Source organism: Suncus etruscus, chromosome 18 (genome assembly GCF_024139225.1).
Source record: "Suncus etruscus isolate mSunEtr1 chromosome 18, mSunEtr1.pri.cur, whole genome shotgun sequence".
Classification (NCBI taxonomy): Eukaryota; Metazoa; Chordata; class Mammalia; order Eulipotyphla; family Soricidae; genus Suncus; species Suncus etruscus.
The window spans coordinates 6,376,756-6,397,814 of record NC_064865.1 but is presented as its reverse complement, the minus strand read 5'-3'; the positions used below and the strand labels follow the sequence as shown (position 1 = coordinate 6,397,814).

Genomic DNA, 21,059 nt, shown 5'->3' with positions numbered 1-21,059 from the left:
ACCTTACCTCTAGCGCCACCTTTCCGGCCCTATTTCTTAATTTCTAATGTGCATTACTATTTTCTTGTTTCTAAACTATTATATGGTTTAGAACCTCTAGTAAATATGAGATATTTACTAGTAACCAGTGAGGGTGATATTCCTCCCTCTTTCCTTTTTTGCTGTAGATGTGGCTGCTATGGCCAAGGGTCACCCACCTGTATACCATGTGATGGAGATTTCACACTTAGTTTTAAAACAAGAAATTATGAACAGGAGGCTACTGAGATACATTCAGCAAAAATGAACTCACTGCCTCATGCCTGCAAGGCAAGCATACTACCCCAGAGGCATCCTGTGCTGAAAATATTCAGTCTTTTACTTAATTGCAATGTTACTAAAATCATGTGATAGATGGCCTTACCTAGTAGGTTTTCTTAATTTCCCAATTTTTTTTATTTTGTTTCGCTGGATTTTCTTTCAACTGCCTTTTTTTTTTTTTTTTTTTTTTTTTTTTTTTGGTTTTTGGGCCACACCCGGCAGTGCTCAGGGGTTACTCCTGGCTGTCTGCTCAGAAATAGCTCCTGGCAGGCACGGGGGACCATATGGGACACCGGGATTCGAACCAACCACCTTTGGTCCTGGATCGGCTGCTTGCAAGGCAAACACCGCTGTGCTATCTCTCCAGGCCCTCAACTGCCTTTTTCATATACTATCATAATCATATAGTTTTTTCCTTAGGTTTGTTGAATATGGTAAAGTGCATTAAGTGATTTTTGAACCAGCCTAGAATTATAAGGAAAAACAATTTGACCATTGTATACTCAATGGACATACGTATTTACAAATTACATGCATATTTACATATCGCTGAGATCGTTTTAATTTTATTTTGTTAAGGAATTTTGTAGTCAGGATTCCAGAGGTAGTATCCCAACCAAAATACAGCGTGAAGAATAAAAACTAAATAATCACTTTAACTATGACAGAATAATTCAGTGTAAAAAATAGAATATAGCTGACTCATTTGTTATTGTTCAACACTCTCTTCTTCACCCACAAAGTTCCTCTTTGCCAGGGCATTTAAAGGAACATTGTCAATATATTTCAAAATATTGAAAACAAATAAAAGCAGAAACCAAAGTAGAGACCTTGTTAAAGTCCAGAGTTGAAGAACGAGACTACACAACTGAAGTAAAGCTGAATACTTTAATCTGTCTGCCAACAGCCCCTACACTGGCAGGCCAGGGCCAACTCCAGAAGGAGAGAAACCAGGCCGAAGCAGTGGCGCAGGTGGTAGGGCGTCTGCCCTGCATGTGCTAACCTAGGATGGACAACGTTTTGACCCCCACCCCCCCCACCCCCCCACCCCCCGCACCCCCCACCCCCCCGGCGTCCTATATGGTCTCCCAAGCAAGGGGCGATTTCTGAGCACAGCCAGGAGTAACTCCTAAGCACTCTGCTGGGGCCGGGTGTGGCCCAAAATCCAAAAAAAAAAGAAAAGATGATGAACCTCACCTAAGTCATGAAGAGGTTTATAAAGGGAAGGGATAAGGAATATAGGGAGGTTCTAGCTTTCTTTAAAATGTTTAAAATGGGGGCTGGAGAGATAGCATGGAGGTAAGGTGTTTGCCTTGCATGCAGAAAGTTGGTGGTTTGAATCCTGGCATCCCTGCGCCTGCCAGGAGTGATTTCTGAGCATAGAGCCAGGAGTAACCCCTGAGCACGGCCGGGTGTGACCCAAAAACCAAAACCAAAATAAAATAAAATAAAATGTTTAAAATGATGATCTTTAAACTGATTGGTTATTATCTAGGGGTACCTTCCTACTGCTCCCTTGTGTCCTTCCCTGATAGGTAACCTGGTATGGTCAGGTAGCTTGGGGTGGTGTTAATGGAAATAGGCTTGTGGAAACCTAGCTTACACCATGTGGTCCTTACAAAATGGCGTCTTTCTTATTCAGAACAGAAGCCTGTCATGTAGCCTTTACAAAGTGGTGTCCCTCCTTGTTCAGAACCCAGGTCCCAACAGACCTTAGTTCACAAAGTCAGAATGAAAGTCTGAACCCTGGTAAGAAGAAGAAAAAAAAAAATTCAACTTTTTGTCTGAATCAAGGCAGTTATTACACTCCAGCAATGCCAGATAACTTACACTGTTTTAAAAATCTATCAAATTATTTTATATTATAAAAACTTGAGGGGGCCGGGCGGTGGCGCTGGAGGTAAGGTGCCTGCCTTGCCTGTGCTAGCCTAGGACGGACCGCGGTTCGATCCCCCGGCGTCCCATATGGTCCCCCAAGAAGCCAGGAGCAACTTCTGAGCGCATAGCCAGGAGTAACCCCTGAGCGTCACAGGGTGTGGCCCAAAAACCAAAAAAAAAAAAAAAAAAAAAAAAAATTGAGTAAAATTATTCACTTATTGTTCATACTTCTAAATACTTTTATTTAAAAGAATTACATACGGAATATTTTTTTCTGTAGAACAGTTTTTAGAATCTATATGCTATTGATTTTTTTTAGCAATAAAGATAAAATTTTTCCATAGTCAAGAGAAAATGTATGTCATTCAAATAGTCATTGGCCAAAATAAAAATACTAAACTGAAGAAGCAGTGAAAATGCAGAACATTATTTACCACCTTGATATGTTAAAAAATATCTCTGGGGCCCAGAGAGATAGCACAGCGGCATTTGCCTTGCAAGCAGCCGATCCAGGACCAAAGGTGGTTGGTTCGAATCCCGGTGTCCCATATGGTTCCCCGTGCCTGCCAGGAGCTATTTCTTAGCAGACAGCCCCTGAGCACCGCCGGGTGTGGCCCAAAAACCGAAAAAAAAAAAAATCTCTGAAATAAGATTCAAAAGCTTTGGTTTAAGGGCCTAAGTAATAGCACAGTGGTAAGGCATTTGCCTTGCACTTGGCCAACCCAGGAACGAGCCTGGTTAGATTCCTGGCATCCCATATGGTCCCCCAAACCTACCAGGAGCGATTTTTAAGTGCAGAGCCAGGAGAAACTCTTGAGCACCACCGGTGTGACCCCCCGCCCCAAAGAAAAACTAAAACAAAAGATGCTAAAAAGAAAAAAGCTTTGGTTTAAATATGCTTCTGTGTTTTTTCAATTTATGGGGTTCCAGAAGCAACTTTTTAAATAATAATTTATTTAAGCATCGTGGTTACAGAAAACTTCACAGCTGGGTTTCAGTCATAGAATATAAATAGTCCTTCATCAGTGCAACTTTCCCGCCACCAATGCCCCCCATTATTATTAGAATTCTACTAGGAAATAGAAAAAATAGCATGTAAACTTATAGTATATACATATACAGGAATTAATTATGCATCTATATAAATATAGTAATGTAAGAGAATGTATATCAGGAGACATTGAGAGAGTTTATAAAAATTATTGAGGCTGGAGAGATAGCCTGGAGGTAAGGTGTTTGCCTTGCATGCAGAAGGAAGGTGGTTTGAATCCCAGCATCCCATATGGTCCCCTGTGCCTGCCAGGAGCAGTTTCTGAGCAGAGAGCCTGGAGTAACCCCTGAGCACTGCCGGGTGTGACTCAAAAGCAAAAAAAAAAAAAAAAAAAATTACTAGAGGCATTGGACGTACAGTTATAAAGGACACAAACTCTATATTATTAAGTGTGTCATTCCTGTAAAAAATCAAGCATCTGTGAATCAGGGAAAACCTGAGAACCATGGGAGTCAATAAATCTCAATACAGGGCAAAAGAAAGTCAATGTACTAGGTTAATCAAGCAAGCAAGTAGTAAAAAACGGGACATTCATCTTTCCTTCACCATTTGTTCTATACAGCTCTTAAGGGATCATATGCTACCAACTAACAGTAGATAAGACATGGCAATTTACTGAGTTCACAATTTCAAATGTTGATTTTATTTAGAAACACCTTCAAAACACTTCCAGAAATAATATGTAAGCAGCAATGTAGGCATCTTCTGATCCAGTCAAATTGGGATAAAACTAATTTTCACAACGACTATTAAATGGCTACTTTATTTACTGGGGTCATCATAAAAAATGATCAGAAATTGGCTGGTCCAATGGCAATGGTTTATCAGAACTCATTAATGTTAGTATCACAAAAGTTGGTATATAACCCTCCCCCCACTGCTCAATTTGACTGGCTTAAAAAAATTATCAGAAGTCATATGGCTTTATCACAGTAATGTGTTACTTCACAGTTCAGGAAGCTAGAAATCTGAAATTAAGACACCATCAAATTTGATGCCTTCTAAGAAAAAGATATTTATATATTTATACATAACATATAATAGAGATGTAACATTATATATGTACAGAGATGTACAATAGATAACATATATGTTCCAAACCTCTCCTTTCAGCTTGTCTTCTCACTTTATGCCCAGTATGTTCTCATCTAGATCAATTATACCTGCTATGATTCTATTTCCCACAAAGATCGCATTCAGTGAGGTTAGTTCTTCCAACATGCATTTTGAGGGAGCACAATCCAACCAATAAGAATTCTTCACTCTTTCATCTATAAAGCCAAGACTTTCTTTTCCATTTGAATTGTGATTTACTTCAAATTTTTCCATCAAATATTTAAAGCTATGCTTTGGAGCAACAAGTGTCTAAAGTTGAATAAATTATCTTAGGAATGCAGCAACCTATTCAGGCCTTATTTGCCTTTCGATTTTCAGAATCCAGTATGATGGTAAGTACAAAATATGGATAGGCTTCTAAATATTTTATGACTGTTAAAAGTAAAGCAAAAGAGTTTGCTTGCTTTAGATTTTCCTAGTAGCCAAAAAATAGCCTTTCTTATCATTTCCTCAGTTATTTCAAAGTTTTGCTTATGTCCAAATTTACAGTTAACAAACATAAATGACTAAATTTTAATATCCATTTTTATATATTAGTGTGATTTCTCTAGGAATCATATTAGTCTACTTTTTATTTGTTGGTTTGGTTTTGGTTTTTTGGGGGGCCACATCCATTTGACTCAAAGGTTACTCGTGGCTATGTGCTCAGAAATCGCTCCTGGCTTGGGGGGACCATATGGTACACCAGGGGATCCAACCATGGTCCGTCCTATGCTAGCACTTGCAAGGCCTTACCTCTACCTCCACCACTCTGGCCCTACTTTTTGTTTGTTTGGGGGCCACACCCTCTGGTGCTTAGGGCATACTTCTGCCTGTATGCTTAAAGATCACTCTAAATGGGCTCAGGAGGAGGCCAGAGGCTCAAACTTTGTCAGCAATGTCCAAGAGAGCACTTTACCCACTGTACTATCTCTCTGGATAATACCTTTTGAAAAATCTTATTAATGTTTTTTAAATAGCCTAAGTCTAAAGGTTGTGCATTCTTCTAGAATAGCACATTCTATGTGTCTTTGAAGAATGAGTTCTATCTCTAGTTCTACAGGTCAAGGGTTCTGTCCCAGAATCCCTGTTCATACTTAAATCTCTATATAACCATATGAGTATCATTAAATTAATATCTGCAAGCTAATGACTTTTCCCCTGTAGAGCACAAGGTTCTAAGTGTCTGAGATACAGGATGTCATTAGCCTTTGGCACAGGCACTGTACTCTACCAACTTACAGGTGGGGTTAGTAGTGAAGTCAAGCAACTTTTCCAAGGTCGTCCCCCATTCCCATCCCCATACAATCTGAGATCTAGTCTAGTGTTCATCTATCCATTCATCCCAGACATATTTTGAAGTCTCTGAAGACATCAATTAGGTGGCTCAGAGAAAGTGACTCAACCTCTCAGAACTCAAATCAGTGATGTCAGTTGGGATAATGATAGCTGCCTCTCAGGTGTGTCATGCAAATGAAATCTATTGTGACATATTCTTTCCATAATAAAGAAGCTCTTCTATTTGCTGTTTCCTGTACAAAACTTGGAGTTGAAAGAAACACATTTTTTTTCTTCTAATGCCTCAATGAGAATGTAAAAAAGAATTCAATGAAGAAATTTGGGGTCCTTCAGAGAATGAGACCTAAGAACATTCTCACTTACAAAACATTTGTTCAAATATCTCCACCTGTGAGCAACAGGCTATGAAATGAGAGAGGGGAGATTTGTGAACTAAAAGGCCCCCATAGACCCATAAAGGGCATTACTCCTAGATCCCTTTTGAATTCTTAGGAAAAAAATTTAAAAGACTATAGAAACACAGTACTTATTCAAAGGACCAGTTAGCAGTTTTGAAAGGACAGTACTAGCTCTTTACAGACACTGCATCATCTTTTCCTCAAAGCAATCCCTGAAAGTAAGGTGATTTTTATCTATTTCATAGAGGAAAATACAAAATTATATTTGTTTGACCCACAAACTCATGATCATAAAATACTGTACTTACCAGAAAATAGTCACTACATTTAGTATTTTGTAAACAAAGGGAAAATACTATTATATATTATTTTGTTTTTGGGCCATACCCAGTGATGCTCAGGGGTTACTCCTGGCTATGGACTCAGAAATCGCTCCTGGCCTGGGGGACCGTATGGGATGCTGGGGATCAAACTGAGGTCAGTCCTGGGTCAGCCACATGCAAGGCAAACACCCAACCACTGCGCTATCGCTCCAGTCCCAAAAGAGGAAATACTATTATGCAAGCAGTATTTCAGTGTTGAATAGGGAACTAGAACTGAAAACCAAAAGTGTCTCTCTGTGTGCATCTCTTTTTACCCCCCTCTTTTTTTTCTTTCATATTTTGATTATTTCTCCTTTAAAATATCTTTCTACTTTTCCTCAGCCCTGTTATAGAATGTGCCACTTCATACTTCCAAGGTAATATGTTTCTGTTATATCTTTGCATAAAGATCTTTTCAATTTTGTGGAAGAAGACCAATTATATTGGTTAAGATATTATGCAATATCCAAACTGTTTGAGGACCAGTACAGACAGGACAAGCAAGAACCAATTGTGTGAAATGGATCTAAAGAAAACGAATCTATGCCTGGGATAGAAAAAACAAAACAAAACAAAACAAATTCTGTCTTTGAGAGCTATGCTAAAGCATTTATTTATGTTATAAAATTCCAACCAAACATGGCCTTTTAATATATGTATTAATTTATTAATGTGAATTAGAAATGTTAGGTGTTTAAGGTGTTAATTTAGACAAAGATATTCAACAATATTCAAACAAGTTGTATCAGGATTAAACTGGTCCAAAAGAAATTAAAATTAAGAGCTGAATTCAAAATTCAAAGCAAAATAAAGAGGAGAAAAATAGGCTCTCATGGGCAGTGTGTTATCAAAACATTTTATTCCTGAGGGGACTGAATGATAGCACAGTTGGTAGGGCATTTGCCTTGTACATGGCTGACTCAAGTGCGATCCCTGGCATCCCATATAGTCCCTCAAGGGTACCAGGGATAATTTGTGAGGGCAGAGTCAGAATAAGCCAAGTGCCACTGGGTTTGACCCCAAAATCAAAAAATAAATAAAGTGCTCTGGGCATATTTTACAAACCCCAGAAAACTTTTACAAGCAGGAGTTAGATTCACTTGTCTGTACCCCCAAAACCTAGTATAATACTCTGTCTGCCAGAATTTTTCTGTTAGATTTGCAGATACAATAGACTGATCTCAAAGGAACTCTCACTACAAAAAAAAAAAAAAAAAAAAAAAAAACTGCTGACCCCCTCAGTGCTCATCAGCCTGCAAATTCTTTCCTATTAAAACAATAAACTCTTCATTTTACATAAAAACTGCTTATGGAGTCATGCAGATAAGATGGTTGTCTAAGATATGACTCATCATCTTCTGACCTGCTGACCTGTCACCTTATCTCTCAATTGATTGGCCTCTGGAGTAAAAGTGGAACTAGATCTTCTTAGCTACAATGGCAGCTTGCTACTCGAAGCCCTAAATATTTTCTGGTTTCTACTGCAATAGTCTATGTAGAATACATATGTAGAAGAAAAATCAAGCCACAGGAATATCCAATTTATTTTTATTATTAAGATAACAAAGTTTGGGCCTGAGCAGTGGCGCTAGAGGTAAGGGGTCTGTCTGCCTTGCAAGTGCTAGCCTAGGACGAACCGAGGTTTGATCCCCCGGTGTCCCATATGGTCCCCCAAGCCAGGAGCGATTTCTGAGCGCATAGCCAGGAATAACCCCTGAGCGTCAATGGGTGTGGCCCAAAACAAAAACAAACAAAAGAAAACAAGGTTTATAATAATGCTAATGTTTGTGTTTTTCTTATTATTTGGGTCACACCCAGTGGTGCCGTAGGGTACTCCTGTCTCTGTGCTCAGAAATAACTCCTAGCAGGCTTGGGAAGCTGGGGATCAAACCAGGGTCAGCCACATGCAAGACAAATGCCTTACCAACTGTGCTATCACTCTGGCCCTTAATGTTCATGCTTTTGATGTAAAAGTTACTATACTTCCACCAGCACCAAAGTTTCCAAACCACTTCACCACTGTTCTAGGTCTGATGAGATCAGAAAAATAATTCAGGGTGGTATGATCATAGACCACCACTGTCCTAAATCATCACTTCTTTACTGTATTTTTAAAGTGCGAAAGAAAAGGATTAAAATGCATATTAACATCATATCTTATATAATGCAGCATTCAAAGCACAAACTTTCCAACATGAAATCAAAATTAACTATCATTAGTGTTTTTATAGTCTCCAAAACTTGATTTTATTACATGTATAGAACATCTTAATCTAGAAACAATAGTTTCACTCGGAATATCTTCTTTGAATTTAGATTTCTTGACATGTACTGGAAAAACAAAAGTCTAAGCACAGTTTCTATTATCTGTGTGACCCCCTCCTTGGGTTTGTGGGATCAGAGAAGTTGGTGCCAAGGTTTCTAGTCATTTCTCTCTGATTGTTGCCAGCCTGTACCTCTAGAAATTGTGAGTTTCTGTTTCACAAAGAAAGAAGTTGCTGGAAACTGGGAGTAGCCTTTGTTCACATTCTTTCTTGGTTTCTAATTGCATGGAGAGGGCTATGGGTGTGGTAGGAGATGCAGATAGACACATTACCAGTGACAAAATGCAAGCAGTTGACATCATTAATCTATTGGTCAATTTGTCTGAAAGGAGATATTAGCAAAGAAACAACATCCCAGCCTAGAGAGCAGCCAGAGGGAACAACTGGCCAGAAGCCATCTGGGTAAAGGTTTATGAGTGATATTATACCCACACAATCTAGTCTGATGGCCTCAAGTCTATGCCAGGAAACATGTAGTTTTAGGAAACGAGTTCCAGGAGTTTGGGTGCCTTCTCATGCCCCACTTTCTTTGGGTTTGTTGATCCTAAGGGGGTATCGAATTTTCTTATTCTTTTTATTCTTTCTGGGGATTGATGCAGGAAGTGACAGCTCCAGCTCTCTTTTCTTGGCATTCCAGTCTTCATCCCATTGATCCAGTAGCAGCCCTTTTTCACTAGCGCTGAGGCGATAGTCCAAGCACTCTTGTTCGGCCCTGGGGGGTGAGAAATCAGTGAAACCCACTTACAGAAATCAATGGGCTTCTACATGCAGTGCTCAAGGACCTATTATCCCTGTACAGTGCTTGGGGGTTCCTCTTGGCTTTTTAAGTCATCTCCCAAGCCCTAAAATTTAGAGACAAATGGAATTTAAAAGATGCATTCTCCTCTCATACAGAATTTTGGGATGTTAAGCCAGAATCTCATAAGAAAGAGCTAGAAGTTAGAAATACAGTAGAAGTCAAAGTTTTCTTTTGTTGAAAACTGACTATTTCTGGTGCCAACTGATCAGAAACCTGCCAGAATTTTGAACTCTAATGTGTAATGTTCAGGATCATGGTGAGAACACAGCTGTCCCTTAGCAGGGAACAGTTCCTGCTTGTTTGGCAAAGTGAACAATAAAAGGAAAATGGTGCAGAGCTTTGATTAGTGGAATACAATCATCAGAGCATCTGTTTGCGATTTTAACTTAACCATAAGTACTAACATAACTACCACCTCAGAAGAACTGTAATGTGGAATAAGATTATTCCTAAATCTTCCCCTTAGAATAGGAAGCCTTGTTTCTTTCTACTGTTTGAAACAGGATAAAAAAAATATATAACTAGGGGCCAGAGCAGTGGTGCAAGCGGTAAGGCTTCTGCCTTGCACGAGCTAGCCTAGGACGGACTGCGGTTCGATCCCTCAGAATCCCATATGATCCTCCAAGCCAGTAGCAATTTCTGACCGTATAGCCAGGAGTAACCCCTGAGCAAAAATAAATCAATCAATAAATAAATAAATAAATAAATAAATAAATAAATAAATAAATAAATAAAACATATATAAAAAAAACTAAGTCAGTCAAAAAGTCTCAATTCATAAAAGAATTACCAGGAGTAAATTATTATCTTCACAAAATCAAATTTTTCTTAAGAAAATGATGTATTGCAACAAATGAACATATTAAATAAAGTTCAGGGTTCCTCAAACTTTTTAAACAGGGGGCCAGTTCACTGTCCCTCAGACCATTGGAGGGTCTGACTATAGTAAAAACAAAACTTATGAATGAATTCTTATGTACACTGCATGTATCTTATTTTGCAATGAAGAAACAAAACAGATACAAATACAATATGTGGCCGGTGGGCCATAGTTTGAGGACCACTGGAACTTTAGATTAATACATGAAGGGAATAATTAACCAAATTTAATAAAATTGTTTTAATTCTTTTATTAATTAGAGTGCTTGTCAAGACACACAAAAACTTGTCATTTTGTATATATAGGAGTAGTCCAAAACATAGAGATTTGTTTATGTTAGGACATAAAAACATCCAGAAGAAAGAAACAATATGTTTCTTTTGAAAGTGTTCTGTCTTCAATGTTTTATTTTGAGTTTTTTTTTTCTGAACTTTTATTACTGCAGCCTGTAATTTTTAAAATTTGTAATCATCTTTCTAAAGACTATGCCACAGAGTACAATTAGACAACCATGTCTAAGTTTAGTTGTTCTGGGTGATGTATATAATCAGAATTGTGCTTACCAATAAAAGTTTCTTACAAAAATTCTGAAAAATTAAAAAAAATTATGATACAGGAAAAACAAACAGTATGTTAAATGCAAAGCAACATTCAAAAAAATAAAAATTGGGCCAAAGAGATAGAATGGAGGTAAGACGTTTGCCTTGCATGCAGAAGGTCGGTCGGTGGTTCGAATCCTGGCATCCCATATGGTCCCCCCGAACCTGCCAGGAGCGATTTCTGAGTGTAGAGCCAGGAGGAACCCCTGAGATCTGCTGGGTGTGACCCAAAAACCAAAAAAAAAAAAAAAAATAAAGTTGAAGATGATAGTAGAGATCAACACACGCTTTAACATAGGTGAGGCCTTGGGATTGATCCTAGTACCTTAAAAATCATTGAGAAGAAAGAAAACTTCCTTGTCTCTTAGTTCCCATGGTCCCAAAAGACCAGAAGAACTCTTTTTTTTTTTTTTTTTTTTTTTTTTTTTTTGGTTTTTGGGCCACACCCGGTAATGCTCAGGGGTTACTCCTGGCTATGTGCTCAGAAGTTGCTCCTGGCTTGGGGGACCATATGGGACACCGGGGGATCGAACCGCAGTCCGTCCAAGGCTAGCGCAGGCAAGGCAGGCACCTTACCTTTAGCGCCACCGCCCGGCCCCCAGAAGTACTCTTTGAGCATCTAGACCAAGTTTTGCATTCCTCTTTTGACCTGCCTTTTTTGTTTGTTTGTTTTTGTTTTTGTTTTTGGGCCACACTCAGCGGTGCTCAGGGGTTACTCCTGGCTGTCTGCTCATAAATAGCTCCTGGCAGGCACGGGGGACCATATGGGACACCGGGATTCGAACCAACCACCTTTAGTCCTGGATAGGCTGCTTGCAAGGCAAACGCCGCTGTGCTATCTCTCTGGGCCCTTGACCTGCCTTTTTGAGGCTTGTCATATTGATGTTGTATTAATTTTAGGTTATTTATATAAATGTTTTCTCTCCTTTCCCAAACTAAACTTCATATTCATTACTGTATTTTACAGTGACTGATGTATCTTTAACTTTATTTTTAGGGAAAAAAAAAAGGATAATATCCAGATACCCAAAGATAAGAGAGAGCCAGGAGGACTAGTCTATGATAGGAAATTTGCCACAAAGAGCTAGGGAATGTAGTTAGGGCAGAGAAGAGACCAGTATGGCAATAGCAGTTGAAAATGATCACTCTAACAATAAAGATGAAAATCAGGAGGAACATTCCATGGTAAATAGCTTGCCACAAAGAACAGAGAATGCAGTCAGAGTAGAGAAGGTCTAATATGAAAAGTACACTCATGACACCTTTCTTTGCAGTAGTACAAACCACAGTGTCACAAAATAAAAGAGGGGAGAGAAGGGGAAGAAGAGAGAGAAAGAGAGAAGTAAAATGCCTGCCTCAGAGGCGGGTAGGAGAGGATAGGTGGGAGAGAAGAGGGCATCAGGGGAGGTGAGAGGGAAACTGTTGACATTAGTGATGGGTAATGCGCATTGGTGAAGGTTGTTAGATACTGTACGACTGTAATTCAAACATGAACAATTTGATCTGTGAAGGGGAACTGTATTATGAACAACTTTGTAACCATGTTGTTTAAATAAAAAATATGTTAAAAATAATAAAAAAATGATCACTATGGACAAGTTGGATGCTGAAAGGAGATAAAGGGTTATACATGATACCCCTTCAGTAACAATATGCAAACCACAGCGTCTAAAAGGAATAAAGGAGTTAGAACCAAGTTATGGGGAGGCCCCCATATGCACCAATAATACCTTGTGGCATAGTTCCTCTTTTGCATAGGCACATTAAAATGGGAAAATATACATACAAACAAGTTCTTATCTAATAGAGATATGAATACACAAATCTTGTAATGCAGTGGCGTCCTACACCCTGAACATTGTCATAATAACCTGACTCAGGCCTCAGAAGAATGGACATTGTCCATTCACCCCTGAACCAGGGATGCCATCTAAAAACACAGTTGTCTATAACAAAACCTGGAAGCAATCCTCTACCAGGGAAGACCCTACTGCTGCCCTGGCATCTATTTACTCCAAGGAACTTTCCCTTAACACCCAAAAGACTTAACAACAACCACCTGCTTTCAGGGCAAAGCTCTCCACATTGCCCCCTAATAGTGAAGTGAAACTAGAGGACGCTCCACATCATCCTGACTTCTATGTGGGATATGCACAGAATCTAGGATCTTTAACTACAGAAACCTGACACCAGCAACAACAATTGTACAAAAAAAATATTCTTACTCAGACCACAGAGAATGACTCAGGGGTTGGACAATCTAGTATGCCAGGAGCCCAGAAAACTTCAGAAAACTTTGTTTTTTACTGTATTTCTTTAATTCTTATCCTTAAAGAAGAAGAAGAGAAGCTTACTAAACTTTCTGCTAGAGCTTTAATGAGTTCATCGGTGATTCAATAATTTTCAAAAATATACTTGTTACTGAACTTTTTCTTTTCTTTCTCTTCCATCTCTTTAGTTTTTCTTTCTTTTTTTTTGTTTTTGTTTTTGTTTTTGTTTTTGGGCCACACCCTGTGACGCTCAGGGGTTACTCCTGGCTATGCGCTCAGAAGTTGCTCCTGGCTTCTTGGGGGACCATATGGGACGCCGGGGGATCGAACCGCGGTCCGTCCTAGGCAAGCACAGGCAAGGCAGGCACCTTACCTCCAGCGCCACCGCCCAGCCCCTAGTTTTTCTTTCTATTTTTTTTTTTTTTTTTTTTTTTTGGTTTTTGGGCCACACCCGTTTGACGCTCAGGGGTTACTCCTGGCTATGTGCTCAGAAATCGCCCCTGGCTTGGGGGAACCATATGGGACGCCGGGGGATCGAACCGCTGTCCGTTCCTTAGCTAGCGCTTGTAAGGCAGGCACCTTACCTCCAGCGCCACCGCCCGGCCCCTTTTCTTTCTATTTTTTAACAATGTTGCTTTTGTTCTTCCTGAAACAAATGTATTTTCTTTAAACAAATTTTAAAAAAGGAAAAAGAAAAAAAAGAAAAGTAATATAGGAAGGAGAAAGAGAGTGAGTGAGAGAGATGGAGAGAAAAAGAGAGAGAAAGTAGAGAGAAAGTCTGCCATAAAGCAAGGCAGGAGGAAGAAAAGGCAGGGAGTACTGGGGACATTGGTGAAAGGAAAGTGCACCGGTGGAGTGATGGGTTATGGACAGTATGAGTAAAACTCAATTATGAACAACTTTGTAACTATAACTCAAGGTGATTCAGTTAAAAATTTTAATTAAAAATAAAAAAGAAGGGGCCGGGCGGTGGCGCTGGAGGTAAGGTGCCTGTCTTACCTGCGCTAGCCTAGGAGACGGACCGCGGTTCGATCCCCCGGCGTCCCATATGGTCCCCCAAGCCAGGAGCGACTTCTGAGAGCATAGCCAGGAGTAACCCCTGAGCGTTACCGGGTGTGGCCCAAAAACCAAAAAAAAAAAAAAAAAGAAGTTAAGTTAGGCCAAAGGGTCACTAATTCCCCCACAGGTCTCCTCCTGGACCTCTTCTTCCTTAGTTCAATGATAATCTATCCTTTGATAAACCTATATATCCATTTCCGAAAATTCTTTTTTTTTTTTTTTTTTTTTTTTTGGTTTTTGGGTCACACTGGGCAGTGCTCAGGGGTCACTCCTGGCTCCAAGCTCAGAAATCGCTCCTGGCAGGCTCGGGAGACCATGTGGGATTCCAGGATTCGAACCACTGTCCTTCTGCATGCAAGGCAAACACACTACCTAAATACTATCTTTCCAGCTCCTACTTAATTCATTTTTAACTTTTTTGTACAAGCAATTGCTTTCCAAAACCAGGAGACATGGAGGGATCCTCCTTTGGAGGAAAACAGTTGTGGTATTACCTTTTCTCTGGGAGAAGCTGTAGAAAAAAAGAAACAAGAATGGGAAAATTTTGACAGTTTCTGCCTCTGTGATTACAGATGGCTGGAATTATTAAACAGATAAAGTTTTTTGTTAACTTCATTCTGCTTTGAAAAAAGAATACATGCTTGTAATTTTTTTTAATGCCATAATACAGGAGAGAAGAGAAGGAATGGGGAGGGTGTATAAGAAAGAGAGAGACTAGGGGCTGGAGAGGTAGCATGGAGGTAGGGTGTTTGTCTTGCATGCAGAAGGACTGTGGTTTGAATCCCAGCATCTCATATGGTCCCCTGAGACTGCCAGGAGCGATTTCTGAGCATAGAGCTAGGAGTAACCCCTGAACGCTGCCGGGTGTGACCCAAAAAGTATTAACATTTAAAATTTTTATTTTTAATAGATGATTTAATGTCACAGCATATAAAAATTCAACAATACTTATTGAATAAAAATATTACTATTTATTTAGAGAAACTGAATTAAAAGTTGAAATTCTCCAATGACTCCCTAGGATGTTTGAAAATGACAAAATAACTGTCTGGGCATCCTTTAAAATTTTTATATACTTCCTTTCTCATCCCAGTTCTACAGTTGAATTGCTTGCAACATGAATTTTAGGAAATTCCATAAGTGAACTTCTTGCTTCTATTCCAAGCATTTCTGATCCACCCTGCACAGCCCCATTTCCGCCTTTCCCAATTACATTAGGAACATCACAAGATCATTGGCTTCATGGCTCCATTGCTGATCCCTGATAGTTTCACTCATCTGCTTATTTAGCTACCATGGTCACTACAATTTAGTTCTCCCTCTAACCCCGTCTTCCAAAACCTACACAATTTAATTAGCTGTCTCTCTCTTGAATAAATATTCTTATCCAAGCCATTCATCTTCTACTGTCTTTCTGTCTTTCTTCTTCTTCAGGTATACATACATTTACCTTTTTCTTTGTTTGGTTTTTGGGTCATTGCCAGTGGTGCTCAGGGGTTACTCCTGGCTCTGTGCTCAGAAATCACTCCTGGCAGGTTCGGGGGACCATATGGGATACTGGGAATTGAACCAAAGTCCTTCTAGGGTTGACGTGTGCAAGGCAAACACCCTACTGTTGTGCTGTCACTTTGACCTCATACAATTCTTACATATTTATTTTTGGAGGGGTTTGTTTTGTTTTTGTTTGTTTTGTTTTGTTTTGGGGTCATACTCGGTGGTGCTCAGCGGTTACTCCTGGCTTTGTGCTCAGAAATCGCTCCTGGCAGGTTTGGAGTTGGGAGGATCATATAGGATGCCAGGAGTCAAACAGGGATCATCCCAGGTTGGCCGCTTGCAAGACAAACGCCCTACTGCTGTGCTCTCTGGCCCAATTCTCACATATTTCTAACTGCTGTTTTCCTTTCAAAGAAAATATAATCATCCCTCTTCTACAAGCAAGTTCGTAGCTAACTTTCAAGATCCAGACAAAATTTCCCCTTACCCAAGATTCCTTCTCTCTGAATCCTGTGACAGTCAGAAGGGAAGTTTCTCATAAGAAATGATGATAAATAGAAAATATCTGTACATTATGTGGTTGACCTTGGTAAGTTTTGTCAGCTCAGCAGTGCCACCCACTCCTCCACTTGACTTATGATGTGTTTCTACAAAGTGGTCATCCACCCACTAGTCACTCAGAGGGAAAAAACAAGGACAGAGCTCTAAGGATCTCAGAACCTAAAAAGTTTGCAAAAGAAGAACTTAGATAAAATCATGAGAAAAGGGTCAGATGATTGATGATTAAAAAGATAACCAGAGACAGTAATATCGGACAGAGCAAGAAAACAGAATTATAGAAATATAAAGACCAAATTAAGCAGACATAAGATACAAATAGAAGTCAATGATTTAGCAATCAGCAAACCCCATTCCTGTTAACTTGAATGACAGCTAATTTGGTACATTTGGTATAAGATGTCTGAAGAGCAAGAAAGAAGTAGAGACAACTGTATAGAAAATTGGAAGAAAACATACATGCTACTTTTTTCTTTCACATGATCTATTTGCACATCTATAGGTCTAAAAGAAATGAATGGAAGGAAAAGAAACAAAAATAAAGATACATAAGAGAGTAAAAGATGTGACCAAGTAAGATGACACTCTTATATGAGAAATAAAATATAAAAGCAAGTTTTGATATGGAATGATAATACTTCCACAGGATAGAAAAAAGGCAAAATTTAATACAAAAATATCTATTAGGTAAAAAATGGACTTAAAATGTTGGGGCCGGCGAGGTGGCGCTAGAGGTAAGGTGTCTGCCTTGCAAGCGCTAGCCAAGGAAGGACCACGGTTCGATTCCCTCTGCGTCCCATATGGTCCCCCCCAAGCCATGGGCTATTTCTGAGCACTTAGCCAGGAGTAACCCCTGAGCATCAAATGGGTGTGGCCCGAAAAACCAAAAAAAAAAAACAAACCAAAAAAAACCCCAAAAAATGTAATCCTGGGAGTTCATACAAAGGGCTACATCACGATTTGTAAAACATCCATGCTTGGGCCGGGCGGTGGCGCAAGAGGTAAGGTGCCTGCCTTGCCTGCGCTAGCCTTGGACGAACCGCGGTTCGATCCCCCGGCGTCCCATATGGTCCCCCAAGCCAGGAGCGACTTCTGAGCGCATAGCCAGGAGTAACCCCTGAGCGTTACCGGGTGTGGCCCAAAAACCAAAAAAAAAAAAAAAAACATCTATGCTTGATCCATGCTATCACACTGTCTACTATATGGTATTGAGGGTTCTGGGTTATAAGTTACACAGAAGGACAAAGTGTTTCAAAGTCAGGTATGATGGGACAAAAAATGGAAAACGCAGTGAATCATGAAACCCTATGTTGGGCAGAGAGAAAACAGAGAAACCGTCAGATATGTGATGAATCAGGAAGAAGAGAAATAAGATAAATGAGACAAGGTCTGATGCACCAAGATTTTGAGATGAATGAGAAAAGGTCTTGATGATCCCCTTTGACCATTCAGGAAGAAATGAATGTAGAGGTACAAAAGAATTGTTAAAAGCATAGAATACTGCTAATAAATGTTCAATTCTTCAGAGGATGGAGGTAACTGGATGCAAGAGATAAGGTCGAGACTGAGAAGGAGAAAGAATTTTTGCTTCCGGACTCAAGGTTTTATCTCTTTTATCTCCAAGTTATCTACATCATAATATTGAATTTTTTTTTAGGATACAAGGTTTAAGAGAAGGGGACCCAAATGATAGCAGGCATTTGCTTTGCACGAAGAAGACACGGGATGGACCTGGGTTCAATCCACAGCATCCCATATGGTCCTCAGAACCTGCCATGAGTGTTTTCTGAGCACAAAGCCAGGAGTAACCACTGAGCACTGTTGAATGTGACTAAACAACCAAACCAAACCAAAACAAAACAAAAAGAACAAGTTTTAAGAACAACATCTTGGATTCCATCTACAGATAAATAATCTCAGGATATTCTGTTCTGCAGGATCCAAATAAAACCTCATCCTCAGGTTTTTTTATTAAGCCACTACTTTGGTTGACCTAAAGTTACTATCAGGAGGTCCTGGACCCTCTGACTCCCTCTTGGAAATTACCTTTATAAATAAAATAAAATAAATTTTATGATTGAATATGTTAAAATAATAATTACATATTATTCTAATGGCTAATAATTATTTCACAGTATCTCAAATAAGATAATTTCATGAAATTAGTCATTTTAGTAAAAATTCAATAAAACACTGCAAGAACAGTTCTGAGGCAGGCAGGTAGGGAAGGGACTCCCAGGAAATGAATTCTTGAGATATAATAAAATCAAAAGACAAAATTTGGAGGAGTTACTTTGTCACTGATTAGAGTCTCACCTGGTGCTACTACAGATCCAGAAAAGATTGGACCCTCTACCAAGAGAAACTCCAGCAGGTACTTAGGCCAGGAAAGGACTATCATTGAAGACCATCAACTACCAACTAACAACAGACTCTTACCCAAATAGAAATCCCAATAAAACCAACTTAGAACAAAAGAGGTCAATATATGTGCTCCATGGGTGCACATGTGTTGCGAGGGTACATGGTGCCCAATACATGTCACCTGCTTCTCCCCTCGTGGGATGGGTATTTTATGTTGCCATGTGTACCCAGCTTCTTCCTCCACCTTTGGAGAAGTCCTTGCTCTCTCGAGCACATTATTGTCTCTCTTTTTGATTAGCGTCCTCCCCTTTCTCAGTGCCTCAAATAAAAGTTGTTTTTGCTTTACTGCTCTTCTCTGTAAAGAAATGTGACTTTCCTGAAAGACCTGGGTAAGGTCTAGAACTGACTTTGCTTTCCTTGCCAGAGCAAGGCACACTGTTATAGATATCCCCAGCATTTAATTCCTTGGATGGCAGAGTTGGGTAGAGTGAAAGCAGCAGATTTCTTTCTCAAGGCGGTTGCCTCTCTCCTCTCTATGTCACACAAGTCACCCAGATCCCCACCGGCATCAGTTGGATTTCCACATTTTATTTTTATCCACTGGAGACTGTTCAAGTAGCAAATATCTTGATTACAGAATCCTGTTTCTATGCACTTTCCATATATGCAATAAAAGAAAACTTACTTCTCCAGGAAGGCCACACACGCTTTCTGTCCATAGATTTGTGCAATCCTCTTTGGGGTGTCTCCAAAGAAGTCAGGGGCATCGATGGCAGCATGCAACATATGGAGAATTTTGAGTACATTCAGATGACCTGATTCGGCTGCAAAGTGAGCTGGGGTCCAGCCCACATCAGTTACCAGGCAGTGCCTGGCTCCGTATTCAATCAGGATCTGCAACACCTCTAAATGACCTTAGAAAGACCAAGGAAAAATAGGAAATTAAGACAAAAATATTTTTGTCATTGAGGACAGGACTAGCCTATTAACCAAAAGTGATCTCAGTTTGAGGTAAATAGGAATTAAAAAATAGGGAATTGGTATACTCATAAAGTAGCACCTTGTAACACATTCGAAATATAGTTACAAATCAGAATGCAGGAGAAACTAGCCAGGATTCTCACATTAATGGTGTACTGTTTTCAGATAAAAGTTCTGGATATAAGATGCAGTCAATCGGGGCCGGAGAGATAGCATGGAGGTAAGGCGTTTGCCTGTCATGCAGGAGGTCATCGGTTCGAATCCCGGCGTCCCATATGGTCCCCCGTGCCTGCCAGGATCGATTTCTGAGCCTGGAGCCAGGAATAACCCCTGAGCACTGCCGGGTGTGACCCAAAAACCACACACAAAAAAAAAAAAAAAGCTGCAGTCAAGTCATTAACTGAACACAATCACCCAAACAGCAAAAATCTATTCCTGTTCTCAGATACAGAGGATGCCCTACCGATGCAAACTTATAATTTTGATACCTAAAGAAACCAGTCAACCAAAATTGTAGGATACAAAATAAATGTAATAGAGAAATATATTTCTGCAATATTTCTAACAATGCCTGCCTGTCATATTCTGACATCAGGCCTGACTCCCAAGAGAAAGTAAAAAAAAAGGCTATGTAAATCCTGGTAAAATGGTCTTTTTTCTTTAAGATTTGTATTCAAGAATAAAGGCCTGTTTGTTCCTTCTTTACTCATCTTCTTAATAATGAAACATTTTCTTAATAATGTTTATATGTGTTATCCTTTCAGCTAATTTTTTTTCATAAACTCATATACCTGTTAGTCACTCTCACATAGAATACTGATGTGTTACTTCTTGAATGGTGAACTCAAAGAGATGGATTCTATTTGGGTTTTTGTCCATTCACCTTTGATAGCAGCCCAGTGAAGTGCAGTCCGGTCATTCCAGTCGATGTCCTTGTAATTTGGATCACAGAGACCTTTTTTCAAAATCTTCTTCACTGAACTGATGTCTCCTGCAGCCACAGCTTGGTGGAGTTTTGTCATGTCTGCCAATTTAGTCAATTCCATGAAAGAAGACAACTGTGGGAAAAACATGGCATTTGGGAAGTTCTTTATAATGCTTTGTTTTTATTTTTTGGTTTTTTTTTTTTTTTTTTTGGTTTTTCGGGCCACACCCATTTGATGCTCAGGGATTACTCCTGGCTAAGCGCTCAGAAATTGCCCCTGGCTTGGGGCTGCCATATAGGATGCCAGGGAATCGAACCGCGGTCCTTCCTTGGCTAGCGCTTGCAAGGCAGACACCTTACCTCTAGTGCCACCTCACCGGCTCCTTGCATTTAGATCTTAGCTATTTGAAAGAAGCCTCATTT

General features: G+C 39.6%; 1 protein-coding gene across 1 annotated transcript; it reads right to left on the bottom strand.

The window, feature by feature from the left end:
• Nucleotides 1–9,220: 9,220 nt before the first annotated feature.
• Nucleotides 9,221–20,757, bottom strand: ANKRD66 (ankyrin repeat domain 66). Its single transcript, XM_049765218.1, has 3 exons — nt 20,595–20,757; nt 19,416–19,644; nt 9,221–9,419 (listed from the first exon to the last, which is right to left on the bottom strand). The coding sequence occupies exons 1-3, from the start codon at nt 20,755–20,757 to the stop codon at nt 9,221–9,223; spliced, it is 591 nt and encodes a 196-aa protein (XP_049621175.1).
• Nucleotides 20,758–21,059: the final 302 nt, after the last annotated feature.